The sequence below is a fragment of the Thamnophis elegans genome, chromosome Z, assembly GCF_009769535.1.
Source record: "Thamnophis elegans isolate rThaEle1 chromosome Z, rThaEle1.pri, whole genome shotgun sequence".
In the NCBI taxonomy this organism is placed as follows: Eukaryota; Metazoa; Chordata; class Lepidosauria; order Squamata; family Colubridae; genus Thamnophis; species Thamnophis elegans.
Window position 1 is genome coordinate 112320162 of NC_045558.1, and position 18728 is coordinate 112338889.

Consider the following 18728-nt stretch of genomic DNA (forward strand, 5'->3'; position numbering starts at 1 on the left):
GGTATTAATTATATCAAATTTGTTGAGAAAGATTCAAATTGGCTGTAATTGTATTAGGGTTGACCCTGGGATTTCTGATATAAAACATTTGGGTACAGCAAAGGTCATTCTGTTGTTGTTGCTTACCATCATGTTATTGACTTATTCTGAAAATTGAGTCGTGTTTTTGGCCTAACATAACATCAGTTTATCTAGAATCCAAGCAAAGTTTGGTATTATGCATGGCTTGTTCTTGTATTGGTGATTCAACCCTTTCCTATTATTGGCTACAACTAATTCTGGCTTAGCATCTTCTCTGACCCACCTCAGGTAAGGAAAGCATATTTTATAAATTATTCCAAATTGTTGCAACAATGAATGGGATTATTTTCCTTTGTTCATATAAACATTTCTCATTTAACCTACTCATCATCTTTCTAGACAATTTTCTAATGTATGTTTTAAAAAAATAATTTTATATTCTGTTAAATAAATTGCATACTTTAAATTCTTGCCTCACTCATGTGTTCCTCCAAGTTCAAGTAAGCCATTACTCTTCTCCTTCCCTCTCCATGCACACATTAATGTAAAGGTTTCTGTATCATAATCTACCATCTCAATAAGAGTTATTTGAAAAACTTCATGATTGAAAGAAGAACATTGTGGTGCCCTTCTAAAAATAGAAGGAATGCCAGCTTTGTTGGAGAGTGTTTCTCTGCCTTAGATACAAAACTTCTCATATTATTTGCTTAAATATACATAACATAAACTTTAGATATAGCTGTATGATTCTTATTCTTCTCCTTCTTCTTCTTCTTCTCCTTCTTCTTCTCCTTCTTCTTCCTCCTTCTCCTCCTCCTCTTCTTCTTCCTCCTCCTTCATTGATTCATGGTATTTTTCATAAGTTTTTATTGTTTAAAGTTTAAAGGGTTATTGTAGATCAATGTCAGAATGTTCAGTGAAGTACTGTGGGAGTAGAAATGAGGGAATGTTGAATGCCTGAAAAAACTCCAGCATATATGGAAATGTTATGTGTGCTGGTGTTATTCATGTGCTTGCTTTATCCCTCCCCATCCCCCAAGTTTACAGTTTTTTTTTATAAAGTCATGCACTTTTCATATAAATAATTCAAGTCTTCTGCTCAACTTTCTCTTCCTTCCTTCCCTCTCTCCTTCCTACCTTCTTTCTTTCCATTTTTTCCTCTTCTCATTTTGTTTCTCTCTTGATATTTCATTGTCTCTTGACTTTCTTGTTTTTCTTTGAAGACATTTCACTTCTCATCCAAGAAGCTTCTTCAGCTGTGACTAGATAGAATGAAATGGTCTCTTAAACAATTTAAGTCTTCACATGAATCAAATTAAGTAGTCCTTGAGGAATTCCTGTTGTCCTTTCACATAGGTAGAGTTTGATATAACTGTGGCTATATTCTTATTCCTTGCTAAGAGTAATTAATTTCTAAAGCCCCAGCTAAAGCTGTTCAAATGTATTCTATGTGTGTTCTTTGAAAAGAGCTAGCATAAAAAGAACTAAAATGAATTTTATTTTTTAAAATGCCCATAAAAACTTGTATTTTAATACGAATGAAAATAAATGAGATATTAAATTGTGTTCATTATTATCCCTTGTGTATTTATATTAGTACAGAAGGAAGTTAAATTTGTAATTGTACAATGAGGATGGGTGGGTGGATCAATAGTGTCTGTCTATTTGTCTATCTAAAAACATAGTAACTTACCACCTGATTTTCAGTTGCTCAAAAAATTCAAAGAAATATACAAAGTTGCTAGACAAATCTTAAGAAGTCATAGACAAATTCCTTAGATGAAAAATTAATCCTACCTGATCAGATGCTCAACATTAAATAAATTTATTGGTAGATTTACTACTCTTAATGGCAATCCTAGTAAAGTGCAGATCTATGTTATTCAATAGTTTCTCAACATGTTGTCCAAAATTTAAATCCAACTTGATGGCCATAAATATTTAATAATTTTACTATGTTTTTGTTTCTCCCTGATTATAAAATCTTCCTAAGGAATCCTGTCATATTCATTGGAAAGAAATCGGTAGAAAAATGGAAACAAAGAATCATACTAATCTTAAAGAATTCATTCTTTTGGGGATAACAGATGACCCTAATCTTCAAATCATGTTCTTTGCTGCTGGACTATTGATCTACATTGTCACTTTAACAGGGAATATGATCATAATTATTTTGATAAAAATTGACAAGCACCTCCATATTCCCATGTACTTCTTACTGAGCAATCTGTCATGTACAGAGATCTGTTATATCACCACTACCATGCCTAAGATGTTGTGGGATCTGCTCTCAGAAACTAAGTCCATTTCCTTTACTGGATGCTTTCTCCAAATGTACTTCTTTCTGACTACTGCTGCCACAGAAGGTGCCCTCCTTTCTGTCATGGCATATGATCGTTATGCAGCTATCTGCCAACCATTACGCTACACTTTACTTATGAGTCAGCCTCTCTGCTATTGTCTGGTGGCATGCTCATGGGCCATTGGAAATCTTAATGCCATTACCAATACTGCCTTTGTTTTCTCCCTCAACTTTTGTAGTTCCAATAAAATAGTGCATTTCTTTTGTGACATTCCACCACTTTTGGGTTTATCCTGTTCTGACATTTCCCTTGCTGAGCTGGTGACATTCATTGTCTCAGGAAGCATTATGGTAACCACTGTCTCCTTCATTGTCCTCTCCTACTTTTTTATAGTATCTGCAGTGCTGAAAATCCAGACAACTCAGGGCAAAATCAAAACATTCTCCACTTGTGGATCCCACCTTACCGTAGTTAGCATCTTCTACAGCAGTGCTATCTTTACTTACATGCATCCATCCTCTAGTCGCTCAATGGAACAAGACTGTTTAATCTCTCTGATCTATACAGTACTCACTCCTTTGCTAAATCCTCTGATCTACAGTTTCAAAAATAAGGAAATGCAAGCAGCATTTTTGAATGTGCTTGGAAAGAAACAAAATTTTCAACTCTAAAAATTCTTGCAGCAATCAAAGGAATTGATGTAATCCATTGTAAAATGTCCATGAATAACAGAGAGTTTGACTGCTTGTTTTCCTTTTCACCTATATCTTTCTAAATCAGTACTTGAGAGTAAAAAAAATAGTGTTTTGGTATACGTTAATAGATACAATAGGAAAAGAAGGAAAGGAAATTGGTTTGTCAGTAAGTATATTCCTATAAAATTCGTAATTACTTCCACTCCTATTTCTTAATGAACTATCTGCTGAACTGTAGTGTATGAATGATGCAAGGGAAATAAAATTTGAATGAAAAAAATATATTTTCAAAAGTGAAACTTTTAGTTTGTGTGTGCATGTGTGTGTGTGTTTGTGTGTATGTGTGTCTCAGCCTTAGGCCTAGGCTTAAATATAAAACTTCCAGAAACAGTTTAACTTCTGGAAGCATGCAAGAATATAATGCCTACCTTTATTAGTAATACATTAGCATATTGACAGCTCACCAAGATTATGCTTTTTGGTGCAGAAATTTATCTTGATTGCGCCAGAATCATAATTCTAATTCAGTAGTATCCACAGGGGAAAAACATTATGATAGAAAAAGCATGAAATTAGTAGTGATTAATGCTTCAGGTAACTCTGAAATAAGAATGAAATAAAATTATTAATAGTCAATGTATTCTGTGAAATAGCATATTTTACAGGCTATCTGTAGTAGAGTTGGGATATGTTTTTGGTGTTTGATGAATAATAAATAAGAAATTGGTTTTAGGCTGGGAGAGATTCTAGAGGAAAGAAAAGAAGCCATAATTGGTTCTGAAGCAGCATGACATAGGAAACTGAACATTTTGTTTGGTTTTTGATTGTTTAGATTTTGAAGGCCAAATATGCTATCTCTATTCTAACTTGAGATGAAGGCATGATCTAGAGCTTAGAGTCTGATTATACTTTCTATCTGGTGTTTAGAGAATTATCATTGTGTCAGACTGATGGTATGCACCGAACAAGAAAGAACAGCACTGTGAATTATGATTAGTGTGTATATTCTGATACCTCTGTTTGGATATGAGAACCTGGACCATGCATAAATAAATTGGAGAGGAAAGACCAGCTGCATGCTCATATGGTCTGCAATGAAACTTACTGATCTATATGTTGTCACCATAATTCCATCTGATGAAGGAAAAACTGATCAATGTGACTTCCCCTAAAATCTAGACCGTGAACAGCTAACTCAACTAACTTACATGTAATATCTAATTGGCACATCCTTCCAGAGATTGAGTGGGTTTATGAGTGCATTGGCTCATCTATGATTTTTGAAAGTGACTGAAAATGTGAAATCATTTTTATCCATTTAGAAATAATGTGTTCTGCCCATTTATTAAATATACACATATAAATATTTATTATAGGTACCACAATGCTGAAAAACATCTTCATATAACATCCTTTTTGATTCAAATCTTAATTTTAGTCTTCTATTGAAAGCAGATGCTAAGATTAAAATTTAACTATCTGTCTTTGAAATATAATATGGTATATAATGATGTATTTTATCTCCTGCCTCCTAGTTTCCCCACAAACCAGTGAAATATAATCCTACTTCACTTCAATTCTTGGTCATAGAATTCAGAGGTAATACAATATAAACTTTGACTGTAATTAATTATGGAGAAGATAAATCCTGTTTCTACTTTTTTTTTTAAATCAAAAGACAAAACTGAAAACGTATCTAGATTTAACTCAAACTTTGTAATTGCATCAAAGCAGTAATTGTAACACAAGAATGTAATATTTTGTAAAACTGATAAATCTGTGTCATCTTTTAAAGTTTGATTACTATAATATTGGAACTGAATAAAATATAAAACTTCAGAAAACAGATCTGGAAACCATTACATAATCTGAGACCCTACCAGCATTTTTGATCATTCTGCCTGATCTACTTTCTTTAAAACCACATAACCATAAATTAAGTCTTCAACTGAGTTGGATTAATGACTTGCTAGTTCAGCTTGGTTTGTAATGAAGCCATATGCATGGAGACAACAGATTTCCCTTTATGATGCCATGCTGATGTTATCTATCTTAGTATGAGTTGTACAGCTAATACTGGTAAGTCTAAAAGCTTTGTAAATGCAGATGCTCTCAAAGTTTTGAATATACACTAGTGAGTTATTTATTTCCACTCCTTGTTTTTATTAAGAAACAAGGATAATAAGAATGGCTTTTAAAAAATGTTAATTACTTAATGTAGCCCCAGGGAAATTGACACTGAAAAACAACTACAGCATAATTATAGATATAAAAGAAATACAGTAGAAATGCAAACAAAAAAAAATCTAAGTGAGGCGTGAAGGATAGTGTGAAATAAAGGAAAGCCGAGTACATTTTATAAGTCTTGACATCTCTACTTAAAAATGAGTCACACTGAAGTCAATGGGATTTAACGCAAGGTAATATACAATATGATTTTAACCACTCATAATTCTTATTACAAAGTATAAATGCAGTAAGAAATAACTATCTCAGTAAATTGAATGTAAAAAGGTTGACTGCTTTGAGTTTCTATGATCAATCTACTTTCTTTCAGAGGAAATAAAACAGAAGTATGCAGTGTAAAATACAGAAAATAAAGTATTCCCAAATGTATTTTTGATTTAGAGAAACCTGTACAGGTTACAGTCATTAAGTAAAGATGGCACAGCACAGTAGGTTTAAACCTTTTGATCTTGAACTGATCTTTAATACAAGTATGAATCTGAGAACCTACTTCTTAATATTTGATCCATCAATATGAGGGTCAAATGTCTTTATTGTAATACGTATTAGATAAGGTTCAGATCACAACAGTAATGTGCTGTCAAACCATGAGTTGTAAACTAATATATCAATGATGGCCACTGACAAGTAGTAAGGATGTTGTAATATACTAAGTAGAATTACATTTATGGAAAATGGATCAGAAAGGAAAATCTAAGTGCAGCTGGACAGTCATTTGAAAAAAGCTGATAACCAATTAGCAGTATTATTCTGCTTCTTCCATTTTTAGGGCTACCAGCAGGCAAAGCCACAGTGAGGGAAACAGCATCAAGCAAATTTGCATACCAAGGCAAGAAACACTTGAGGAAGAGTTTCAAGTATTACTTAATCACAACAAACCAATAATTCAACCCTGAGCTACCTACATTCTCCACTATTATGTTTAAGAAGTCTTTAATTAAGATGCTGGATCTGCAAAAGAAATTCAAATCTTGGAATCAACAGAAACTGTTCACATACTTTGTTCATTTGTGTGCCTTTCTAATGCAAAATGCCTGCATTATAGATACTTCTTTTATTAAGGGAAATATTGGGGTTCTTGTTCTGGATGGTAACTTCTTCCTTTTCTACATCTCCCATTCAATGGGAATTCCGTGGAACAATTCCCACTGCAGCTCTCTATGGCTCTGATGCCAATTTTCATTATGTATAACAATCATTCTAGCCATTGCCAATGCTGAAAATGATTTTTGTCTGTCATATTATTTCTTGTTATATTTATTTCTTGTTGTTTTTAAAAGAAATCTAACATTTTCATACATCTTTTATCTTTGTAATTACATTATAAGGTAGCCTATACTTTGATCCTGGCCTCCCTTACTGAAAGCATTACAGCTAGCTCCTCTTAAAGCCTTCTCTTCTGTCCCAGAACTGCTTCAAAAAATAACCTGGGAATTATAATGTTTAATGCAGTGTTTCTCAACCTTGGTCACTTGAAGAGCTCCGGACTTCAACTCCCAGAATTCCCCAGCCAGCCATGCTTCATTCTTCAAGTGGCCAAGGTTGAGAAACACTGGTTTAATGGAACAGAAGTAGACCATAATGAAATGCCGCTGGAATTGTTGTATTTTATCTCTATCTGATATAATTCTTTTCAGAATAGACTTGGTTTTTCAAGCCCTGGGACCTGGATCTTAAGGAGTGGTGGACCCCATTTACCTATTCCAAACATTTATCATCATAACTTTTCATAATAAAATTATAAGATTGCCCAAAGCACCTGGAGCCAGGACAAGAAGCAATGGATGGAAACTAATGAAAGAGAAAACCAACCTAGAATTTAAAGAGAAAATTCCTGACAGTTAGAAGAATTAGTCAGTTGAACAATTGGCCTTCAGAAGTTGTGAGTGCTCCAATATTGGAGATTTTTAAGAAGAAACTGGACAACCATTTGCCTTAAATGAATATTGGATATTCCGCTTGAGCAGGGGTTGGGCTGGAATATCTCGGAGGTCCCTCATAACTCTGTTATTCTGTTATACTTCTACAATAAATCAAAAGAGGGGAAATGGATCTAGCTCTGTTTACTGTTTCTGAGACTTTTTAGAATTACTGTATGACACTAAGATGCTGTGTTTATACAATTAAAGATTAAATATTCCATATCCTCCTGCCCAACATTTAGGTTCTGGAGGAATCTGCCAGCAGTTTCTCACTTTTAGGAGGTAAGAAGTTTATGAGCACTGTTTTTCTGTCTCTGTCTCTCTCTTTGGAATATCCTTCTCCGGATAGTCAATTACCCCCCCCCCCATTAGCTTTCTAGACATTATCATAAATAGAGTTATCTAGGAAAGCTTTTGAATGTGTATGGCTTGCAAATTTACCAATAAAGAAAACACAGATAAGTATTAATATGTAATGTAGAATAAAACTTTCAAATTCATTGAATCAGTTGCAACATATCCCCAAAAATGACAAATTGAAAGAAAATGACAAATTGAAAGAAATTGAAATGAATAGGTTTTCTAACATTACTTCATATTGTTTAGGGTTTACTGGTTTCTGTTAGTAGCTGTGACTCATTCATCAAGAACAGGAACAATTTTCTTGATCAGTTTAACCTCTTGACAAGAAATCTGCAAAGCAGGGGGTTGCAATGTTTAAGTGTTAATTGGCCAGTGGCCTGCCAGCTCACTACAGCTGACTTTTTATCCTGATCTAGATCTGCTGCTTACATGTGAAGCTGCTCTGAGGATAAGAAGCAATGCACAAAACTGATTTATAAATGAATTATTAATCAACACAGTCTTTTTTGCCACTGTCACTTTTGGGGGAGTACCAGCATTGGTTGGTAAAACATCTGAGAACTCTTCAAGTCCAAAAAGCTGAAATAACCTGATAAAAGATGGACATCAGATTGACAGAAAATCAGAACCAGACAAGTGTCACAGAGTTTCTTTTAATGGGTTTCTCTATGGACCCAAACAACCAGACTCTTCTCTTTGTCATAGGTCTGATTCTATATTTGTTTACTTTAACTGGGAATCTAATCATCATTACATTGATTAGGATAGATCAACAACTCCAAAGTCCAATGTACTTTCTCCTTGGAAATCTCTCTTTTGTTGAGATCTGCTACATTTCCACTACTCTTCCTAAAATGCTGTGGGATCTCTTGTTAGGGGACAAAACCATCTCCTACATAGGTTGTGCACTACAATTGTATTTCTTTGGTGCTTTAGGGGCTACAGAATGTGTCCTTCTCTCAGCCATGGCATATGATCGTTATGTAGCTATCTGCCAACCCTTGCACTACACTATTCTAGTCAACCAAACAATACGTCTACGTTTGCTGGCAGCCTCCTGGAGTATTGGTCTCTTGAATTCCACTATTACTACAGCCATGGTCTTTTCCCTACATTTCTGTCATTCCAATAAAATCAAACACTTTTTCTGTGACATTCCTCCCTTACTGCGCTTATCTTGCTCTGACATCTTCATCAGCCAGATGGTGACTTTCACCTTGTCTGGTGGCATTATGATTGTGTCAGTCAGCCTGATCCTTCTTTCCTATACATTTATTGTCTTCTCTGTCCTCAAAATTCGCACTGCTCATGGTAGGATGAAATCCTTTTCCACCTGTGGATCACATATCACTGTGGTGAGCATATTTTATGGCACCATCATCTATACTTATATACGTCCTTCATCTGCTCACTCTACAGAAGAAGATCCCCTTGTTTCAGTACTATATGCCATCATTACACCACTGCTTAATCCCCTGATCTATAGCTTACGAAACAAGGAAGTACAGGGGGCTCTTTGGAAAGCTCTTGGAAAGAGCAAATTATAGTTAGAAGTAATTACAGGTGAATCAAGATCCATACAAAATCATTGAAATAATTGATGTAAAAAAATCATGCTTTACCTTTAATTGTTTTGTAATAATGCAGTTTAAATAATAAAAGAAACTAACTTCACAATAGATTACATATGGTATTTATTGTTACAGCTAATGATTTGGTTTGGTTTGGTTTATTGGATTTATATGCCGCCCTTCTCCCAAGGACTCAGGGTGGTGTACAACATTAAAAAAAACACATATTACAAAAGTTAAAAAAAAAATAGAGTATCCAAAAACAAACCCAATTAAGATTAACAATAACATTTAAAAAAATTCGATTAAAATTAACAATAATCAATCATTTATTTTATTTTGTTCAGGCCAGGCCGGCTTGCTGGAAAAGCCAACTTTTTAGGGCACCTCAGAAGGACCAGAGGTCGGGGATTATATGAAGCTTCAGGGGCAGCTCATTCCAAAGGGAAGGAGCTCCCACAGAGAAGGTTCTCCCCCTGGGGGTCGCTAGCCAACACTGTCTGGCCGACCGCACCCTGAGAAGGCCAACTCTGTGGGATCGCACTGGACGGTGGGAGGCTACCAGTGGCAGTAGGTGGTCTCGCAGGTATCATGGGCCTAAGCCAAGGAACACTTTAAAGGTCATAATTAGTACCTTGAATCACATCCAGAAGACAACCGGCAATCAGTGCAGACAGCCTAAAAGAGGCGCAACATGGGAGCACCTAGGTGCCCCCATGATAACTGGTGCAGCCGCATTCTGGACCCGTTGATACCTCAGGATGCTCTTCAAGGGCAACCCCATGTAGAGAGCATTACAGTAGTCCAGGCGAGAAAGGACGAGGGCATGAGTGACTGTGCACAGAGCATCCCAATCCAGGAAGGGGCACAACTGACATACCAGGCGAACCTGGTAAAAGGCCCCTCTGGTCACAGCCATCAGGTGTTCTTCTAAATTAAGCCATGTATCCAGGAGGACTCCCAGATTGCGGGCCCTCTCTGAGGGGGCTAAAATTTCTCCCCCTATCCTCAAAGATGGAACAAGATGCACAAATTGGGATGATGGAAACCACAGTCACTCAGTCTTGGAGGGATTGAGCTTGAGCCTGTTCGTCTCCATCCAGATCCACACAGCCTCTAGGCATCGGGATGTCACGTTGAGGGCATCGTTTGGGTGGTTTGGGGTAGAGATGGAAAGTTGGGTATCATCAGCATATTGATGATACCGTACCCCAAAACCATGGATGATCTCGCCAAGCGGTTTCATATAGATGTTGAACACGGGGGTGAGAGAACCGACCCCTGGGGCACCTCACAAGTGACACATCTCGGGGTCAATCCCTGTCCTCCCGTCAACACGAACTGTGACTGATCCAATAGGTAGGAGGAGAACCACCACAAAATGGTGCCCCCCACTCCCAACCCCCAAGTCGTCACAATAGGATACCATGGTCGATGGTATTGAAAGCTGCTGAGAGGTCTAATAGGACCAGGACAGAGGAGTAGCCCCTGTCCCGGGCCTGCCAGAGATCATTGACCAACATGACCAATGCCGTCTCTGTGCTGCATCCGGACCTGAAACCCGACTGAAATGGATCCAGGTAGACAGCTTCATCCAGGTACTGGGGAAGCTGACGTGCTACCGCACTCTTGGCAACCTTCGCTACAAAGCGAAGGTTAGAGACCGGACGATAGTTGGCTAAAGAAGCTGGGTCCAGGGAAGGCTTCTTAAGGAAGGGCCTCACCACTGTCTCCTTCAAGGCAGTGGGAAAGAACCCCTCTCTCAACGAAGCGTTGGTAATCGCCTGGAGCCAGCCTCGTGTCACCTCCCGGGAAGCCAAGACTAACCAAGAGGGACACGGGTCCATGCCCTCAGGGGTCACAGGGTCAAACTCATCCCAGATGGTCTCCACAAGATTCATTCCCGTTGACTCACCCAAATCTACCCAGTCAGAATCCAGCCGGATCTGAGTGATTTTATCCTGCAGATACTGAACAATTTCTTCAGCCCTATCCTGCAAGGGGTCTTTCCCAGTTCCTTGGTTAAGTAAGGAGCGGGTCACCCTAAACAGGGCAGCTGGGCAATTATCTGTGGACGTGATAAGAGCAGAAAAATGTTGCCATTTTGCCACTTTTATTGCCACTAAGTAGGATTTAATATGAATTCTGACTAGTGTTTGATCAGATTAAGACAGCTGGCCCTCCAACCATTCTCTAGGCTTCTTTTCTGGCATTTCATCTCCAGAACCTCCTCGGTAAACCAGGGAGCTACCCAGGATCGACACCGGGTCAGAGGCCACAGAGGCACAACATGATCCAAGGCCCCAGTGGCCTCCCTATCCCAGGCTTCCACTAGGGTTTCGGTCGAGTTGTGAGCAAGGGATTCAGGAAAAGTCCCAAGCTCCATCAGGAACATTTCAGGGTCCATCAAGCGCCTGGGGCAGAACCATCTAGTTGGTTCCGCCTCCCTGCAGTGAGGGGTAGCAGTATGGAAGTCAAGCCTGATGAGGAAATGATCCGACCATGACAAGGGTTGGATAGAAATATCCCCTAAATCTAAATAATTCATCCACTGCCCAGAGACAAAAACCAGGTCGAGCATGTGTCCCTCATTATGGGTGGGGTCTTGAATTAACTGAGTTAGGTCCATAGCCGTCATGGAAGCCACGCACTCCCAAGCTGACTCGGATGTCTCGCCAATGGAAGGCAGATTGAAATCCCCCAGGATCAACCGCCAATCCAGGCAACAAATGCAACAGCTCTGGCAGGGCCGATGAAACATAGCAGGGAGACAGGTACGTAACACCTGAACTCCAAGGCCCCATTTCACAAACAGGGACTCACACCCGCCTGTCTGAGGCACAGTGACCTCCTGATATACTATAATAGGTGTAACATTTGCCTTTTCCAAATATTTCCATCTTTTTCACAGATTTGCCCATGCATGTGTGTGTCTGCATGTGTGCATGTGTGTGTGTGTGTGTGTGTATGTGTGTGTGTTTATGTATATATTGCTGAGTGAACCTCAAGAACCCAACTAATGAATGTAATGTTTTATACTTTTTTTGAGAGAAAATGTGTCATCGCTTTGGGGGTGCACTGCTAAATGCCCAAGATTTGACATTGTTTTCTATTTATTAGAATATTTTATGTCCTCCTAATACAGACCACACATACCATTGCCAATGGTTTGACAAAACAGTTGTTGAATAACAACACAGTGAAATTTGATTCTTTTTTCCTTATTCTGACACATAAACAAATAATTTAAAAGTGTCCCAATGTGTGTGAATATTGGTTATTTGCCTCAATCCAGAAAAACACTACAACAATACTTTACTGGAAATGAATACAATTTCAGTAGAAATAAAAAGATCTTTCCTTATATATGTGTGTTGTGTCGTATATATGTATTGTTTCCAAGTTGGCTGCTAATGTACTGATATGAGTTAGCAAATAAAATGAAAACAAAATGTAGAGAATAGGTTCAGTAGACAGATGTGACAAGGGAGGAGAGATGATCTGGCAACTAGCAAGGACTGTGGTGGAAGAAAATAGAGATAGCATTTTGACTGGTCAAACCTTGCATGCATGGGCTTAGGCTTAAAGGCCTGAGAGAAAACTCCTTTCCTCGGTTGCTGAGGGTTGCTGCTGGTTTAAGCTGAAAAAAAACAGAAAGAAATAGATAAAAGAAAAAGAGAGATTGCCTAATTTTATTCCAAGCTGTTTTGAGACATCAAGTAAATGTCTTTGGACTGATTGTGGCAATTTTGTGGTTGGAAAGAGACGTCACTATGGATCTGCTGGCAATTGGCATTTGGACGTGCACATTCCTGATGCCAGTGGGAGAAGAGGATGACGACATCAGCTGCAGGCTTTTCCAGGAGAAGATGAATGAAAACCTAGAAATAAGGGCATGTTTCATGCAAACCCAAAGAATAAACACATAGAGGGAGCCAGTTCCCTGCAGACTGGGGCATGAGGCCTTCAGGGAAGACATACACTGGGTAATACTAAGCAAGAGACACACAGGAAGATACATCACACCACATCTGCCCAGAGGGGCAGCTGAGGGTTAGGTCTAAAAAGAGTTAAAGATAGGTTTTTGGCACATAAAAAGAAACCTTAGTGAATGCCTTCCTATCACTCTCTCAGTAAAAAGAAGAGATGGAAAAAAGAGGGGAAAGAGAGACTAGCAGGTAGTTGCCAACAAATAGCTCTGAGAAAGATTGAAAGTTAGACAGGAAAGTTGAACATTTTGCTGTAAGCAGTTCTGCTTTTTCATCAATTCCCATAAATGTAGCTGTGCATAGTAGAATGAAAGGGAGTGACTCTACTATCTCATTCAAGCAATTATTCTATAATACTTAACATATGCATGTATCACAGCTATAAAAGACAAATATCTATGACATTTATCTATTTTGGAAAGAAAGACAACATTTAAAACTATTTGAAAAAAGGCTCAGCTTTTGGACTGAGTGTTAGGTTTTCATACTAGCAATATTATAGTATGGATGTGGATGCCACTACTGTGGCAAATCTGCCTGTATGGGTAATAAATGAAAACAATGGCAGATATCTTTCTAATTTTGAAGTGTTCAGTAATGACAAAATCATTACTTTGATTCAGCATTGATCTCAGGGAGTGGTTTTAAAAAAAGCAAGATTGCAGAAATGATGTGATGCAAGCCACAATTTGCATTGCAAGGCAATTTCTTGCTTGTTGACATCTCATCATATGCCACAGAAGCAGCTATCCTGATATGGGAAACTAATATTTTTAGAAGGGCACAAATTTGCAAAAATATTCCTTAGAAAAAAGCAATAAGAAGAAAGCCCATCTTTGATGTCAAGAGCTGAAATCGTTTAGGAGACCTGTATATATTGGTAGCTATTCCTGATATTCCTGATTATGTACTCATACTCAAAGAAACAAACATATATCTTTGCCAATCTTTGGTTAAGTCAGAAATCTTTTCCACATCACTAGCCTTAAATATCTTTTGCACACAATTATCCCATAAAGTAACTAATTCTTTTTTTTTTATTGCCCCACATTACATTTATTTAAATTATTATAAAATTTATTGAACACCCACTTTACCATAGGGTAACTCTGGACATCTTACCGTTACATATACAGTTAAAACATAAAAAGTTAAAATCAGACTTTAAAACCAAAGATGTAATGTTTGATTTAAAACACATTTCCCTTAAACATTAATTAGTTGCATTAATTTGTTCCTGATTACAATTTTATATTTCCAAAATTTATTTAGGAAGTCAATTGTGAAACTATAACCAATTAAAATAATTTATTGAAATATATCTTCATGATCCCAATAGAATTGATTTTGTGGGAGGCTCAATATTGTAAAACATTTATTTTGGCAGATGCAACAGATCATAATTTATAATACATCAAATAAACCAAAAATATACATTCAACAGGAAATGCCTAATCAGTTAACATAAACTGAACTTCAAAATTAACATGACAAACAAATGAGAATTAACATTGTTTGCAAAATAATCTCCAACCAAGCAATTTCAAAAAGGCAGCTTTCACGTCTTTGTTCCTCATGCTGTAGATTATTGGATTCATCAGTGAAGGCACCATAGTATATAGTGTGGTAAATACTTGGTCCAGTCTGGATGGAGATTTAGCAGGTAATATCAGGTGAGCCAAGAGACTACTACCAATGAATAGGGAAACGACAATGAGGTGTGGGATACAAGTGGAGAAGGCCTTTTCTTTTTTCTCAACTGATGGCATACTCATCACTGTAGTAAAGATTTGCACATAGGTCAACAAAATGAATGAGAGGCAGCCAACCCCTAAGCATGAACTAAAGACAAGAACCCAGGTTTCACTGAGATAAGAATCAGAACAAAAGAGCTTGATTAACTGTGGAACTTCACAGAAGAACTGGTTGATAATATTGGAGCAGAAAGGCATTGAAAAAATATTCCCTGTGTGTAAAGCTGAATGCAGAAATCCAACCACCCAGGCCCCTCCTGCCATTTGGAAGCAAGTGGACCACTTCATTATGGATGCAAAGTGTAATGGGTGACAGATAGCAATGTATCTGTCATAAGCCATGATAGTGAGAAAGAATAAATTTGATGATAGGAAAGAAACATAAAAAAACACTTGTGCCATACAATCAAAATACAAAATCAGTTTGGAATTCATGAAAGCATTAACTATAGATTTGGGCATAATGGCAGAGGTGACACCGAGATCACCAATAGCTAAATTGATTAAAAAGAAATACATTGGGGTATGCAGGTAGCGATTGAACAGTATCAAAAAAATAATCAGAAGATTTCCCGCCAGGACAAAGAGATATGTTATCAAGAAGACAGTGCTGTATAAAATTTGAACCTCTTGATTTCCAGAAAATCCAGCAAGTACAAAATATGGTATGCTTGTAGTGTTAGTCATGATATTATGCCACCCCTGTAGAAAGATGAAAACTAAATTATATATCATTTCTTTCACATTGGAAAGACTAACTCCACCTAAAAGGAACAATAAGAGCTTTTTATTCTCTATTTACTTTTTTCTAATATGCTTAAAGTACAGTATATGTTTTGAGAAGATATAACTATAAAAATGGCTTACACCATATTAAAATCAATGTTTTTTAAATGTTTTTTTTAAATTCAGTATAACTCCATAAACCCACATTTGCCTTACCTTTTCTTTTACTCGATTATATGTGATAATTCTTTTTTCACTGACCTCCCAAATTTTCATCTGATCTGTTATATTTTCTTTCCCAGGTAGACAAGGAGAGCATATAATGTAAATGTTATAAGTGTTCAGTGTTTAATTGCACATCACTGCAAGTGCCATCTTCACAAGAATTTTAACAACACAAATTTAAGCAGGTCTCTGATCTCCCCGAGGGGGGTGGGAAACTGTTTTTCTCAGACTTTTGTAAAGAACTACCATCAGGAGAACTGGCAAAACAAATTCAATAGCCTAATGCAAGTAATTTTAAAAATAGCAGAGAACTGTTTTAAAATCATATGTATCAAGAAATATATGCTGGTGGAAAAAAATGATACTTTTAAAAATATTCAAACCAATAGAATGAAGGATTAGAAAGTTTTTAAAAGAAAAACAGAATTTTAGCTGTAGCTTGAATAGTTATATTTTTTCCCTAAAATAGGGAAAGTTTTCCCTAAACTGAATCAAATTAATGCATACAAAATGGTAGATTTACTTCTAGATTTTTTTTGCATGCTCCATATTTCCTTACATGCTCCCCTTCAGCCTTCACTCAACAAAGTATAAGCAACACATTTCTTATTGTGAATTCAATGTGACTCCATAGCTGTACACTTAGGAAAGCCAGTTTTGAGCAGCAGTGAATGATAGACATATGATGGCTAACTTGGTGACCTTAACATCCAGATATTTTTTCTCATTTCTCCAAGTACCCCCTACACTAATAGACCATAGTTAAAACCAAAAGTGAGCAAAAGAGTTGTGTTTTCTAACTGTAACACACCATTTTCAGAATATGTACTCTAAGGTTACCTTTGATGTCTGTATCAGAGTTGGTTAGATGGAGCAACATATGAGTCCAAATAAATACATACAGAACTTTTGTCTATGTCATCATGTTGCAAATTTCATGAGACCATGTAGAATAACGTCAACATTTTAAAATAACTCCCACATGGAATAATGAGGCAATGCTAATGGCATCTGTGCAGAAGGGAATGATTACACAAAGAAGTTTGGGTGAGGGTGATGTAATTCTTCAACAATTGCCAAGGGTGTTGTATTTGCCTACACTGTAAGGAAATACATAGATGCACAGAAGTTCATTGACTATTATTATTATTCATGATTGAATAAATGTCTGTATTTCCAATGTCATTTACAGTTTAATCAGATGTCATTCCAGGATTAAATTTATTAGTTTGTATCTATTAAAATGAATAAAAGTTTCTTATCCTAAATTTTTAATGGCCAAATTTGACAATAACTGAGATTGATTTCAATTCAACTAAGCTTCATCATGAATAAAGTCCCATTGATTTCAATAAGGTACTATGAAGTAGAATTAGCTTTCATTGTTTAATACTATTTTTCCACTTTTGGTTAGGTAATTCCACTGTAAAATGATCAAAAGGGATAAAAAATAATGTGACTGTATAATTATGCAGAAGATAATTATGGAGATGATAAGTCCTGCTTTTCCTCTTCTTTCTCTTAATGGTTAATGTCTTTTAACCATTGAAAGCTTCTCTACATTCAATGCAAGCCCTGTAATAAAATTTTAATTTAATTGCAGAAGTTGAGTTGGATCAACGCAAATGCAAACAATTATAAGAATGTAAATATATTTATTTACAAACTCAGTATCACTTTTAGATTCTGTTTTCTAAATTGCAAAAACTAATAAAGTATAAAAAATTTCAGAGATCTGAAAAGAGATTTGTAAACTATTAACATAATCTAAAATCCTACCAGCATTTCTTGTTCCTTGTCTTCAATCTTCAACTAAAAAAGTATAAGCCCTGACTTATTCAGATGAGTTTCTGAACTGCTGGTTCAGCTTACCTTGTGATGAAACTTTGCACAGAAATCAAAACTATCCTTTGTGATGCCCTGATGATGCTGCCTGCTTGAGTATGAGAAATATCTGCTGACACTTTATCCCCATGTCAGTTTCCTGAAGATAAAATGAACGATGGTCACCTCAGGTTTATTCTGCATAACTGAAGAAGAAAGGCTTTGCAGTATAAGGTCATAAATTTCATCCCCACTTTTAAACTTTAAACATTCTTAGTTTTTTTATTTATTCTTTTAGTAAGCTTATAAGAATTTGATTATGTATATTTATGGCTTTATGTAAGCTGTAGTTTATTTATTATCTGTGACTAATTTATTATGTTTACAGTTATTGATAAATCTCTTAACCTTGTCAAAGTATTTGCTCTCAAAGTCATAAATATCAATGATTACTTATTTTCATTCACTGTTTTCACCAAGGAAACACTAGTGATAACAACCCCAATTGTTTCCTTCTCTAAAATAGGATTTTTTTTCCATGTAACCCCAGGGAATATTGAGTTTGCAAAACAACTATACCTGTCTAGATATAATAGAAATTCAGGAAGAGTGCAGGTTTTCTGCAATATATGAAAGATATTATAAAAAAAAAAAAACCGAATTTGCAGAACTCATTTAAATTTAAGCAAGCCAACATCATGAATAGTATTATAGTATATTATAAATTATAGAATAGTCCTGATATGTTTCTTTGTTTGGTAAGTAGCTGTCACTACATTTGATGGGTTACTGCCAAGTAAGTGACTATAGGATTTTAACTTTAGTATTACTTAATTCTTACTGAAGATCTGTTTTCCAAAGTACTATATAATACACCTTAATAAGCCTGGGAGTTTCATGTTTGAAGAGACTTTTAAAAGAGGATCTTTATTTTTCAGTTTTAATTCCTTTTCCAAATATTTAATGCAACTTCAATGGAGAAGAGTTTAAAACAAGAATGTTTTCATTTCAAAAGCTTACTCAAGCTGAGCTAGCTTTTATGTGTTCTTTAAATGGAAGGGCAGACAGAAATATTATTTCAGAGAATT

The 18728-nt window shown here is 36.3% G+C and overlaps 2 protein-coding genes across 2 annotated transcripts; both read left to right on the top strand.

Moving 5' to 3' along the window:
- The first annotated feature begins 2053 nt into the window (after positions 1-2053).
- LOC116522954 (olfactory receptor 5F1-like) lies at positions 2054-2995 on the top strand. Its single transcript, XM_032238074.1, has one exon. It carries the CDS (start codon positions 2054-2056, stop codon positions 2993-2995), a length of 942 nt encoding a protein of 313 aa, XP_032093965.1.
- Positions 2996-5879: 2884 nt separating this feature from the next.
- On the top strand, positions 5880-9098 carry LOC116522666 (olfactory receptor 5F1-like). The gene is made up of 2 exons (XM_032237682.1): positions 5880-5893; positions 8162-9098. Exons 1-2 carry the CDS (start codon positions 5880-5882, stop codon positions 9096-9098), a joined length of 951 nt encoding a protein of 316 aa, XP_032093573.1.
- Positions 9099-18728: the final 9630 nt, after the last annotated feature.

Bases quoted from the DNA above. Each gene is read 5' to 3' on its own strand.
- LOC116522954 (XM_032238074.1), top strand. From the start codon at position 2,054: ATGGAAACAAAGAATCATACTAATCTTAAAGAATTCATTCTTTTGGGG.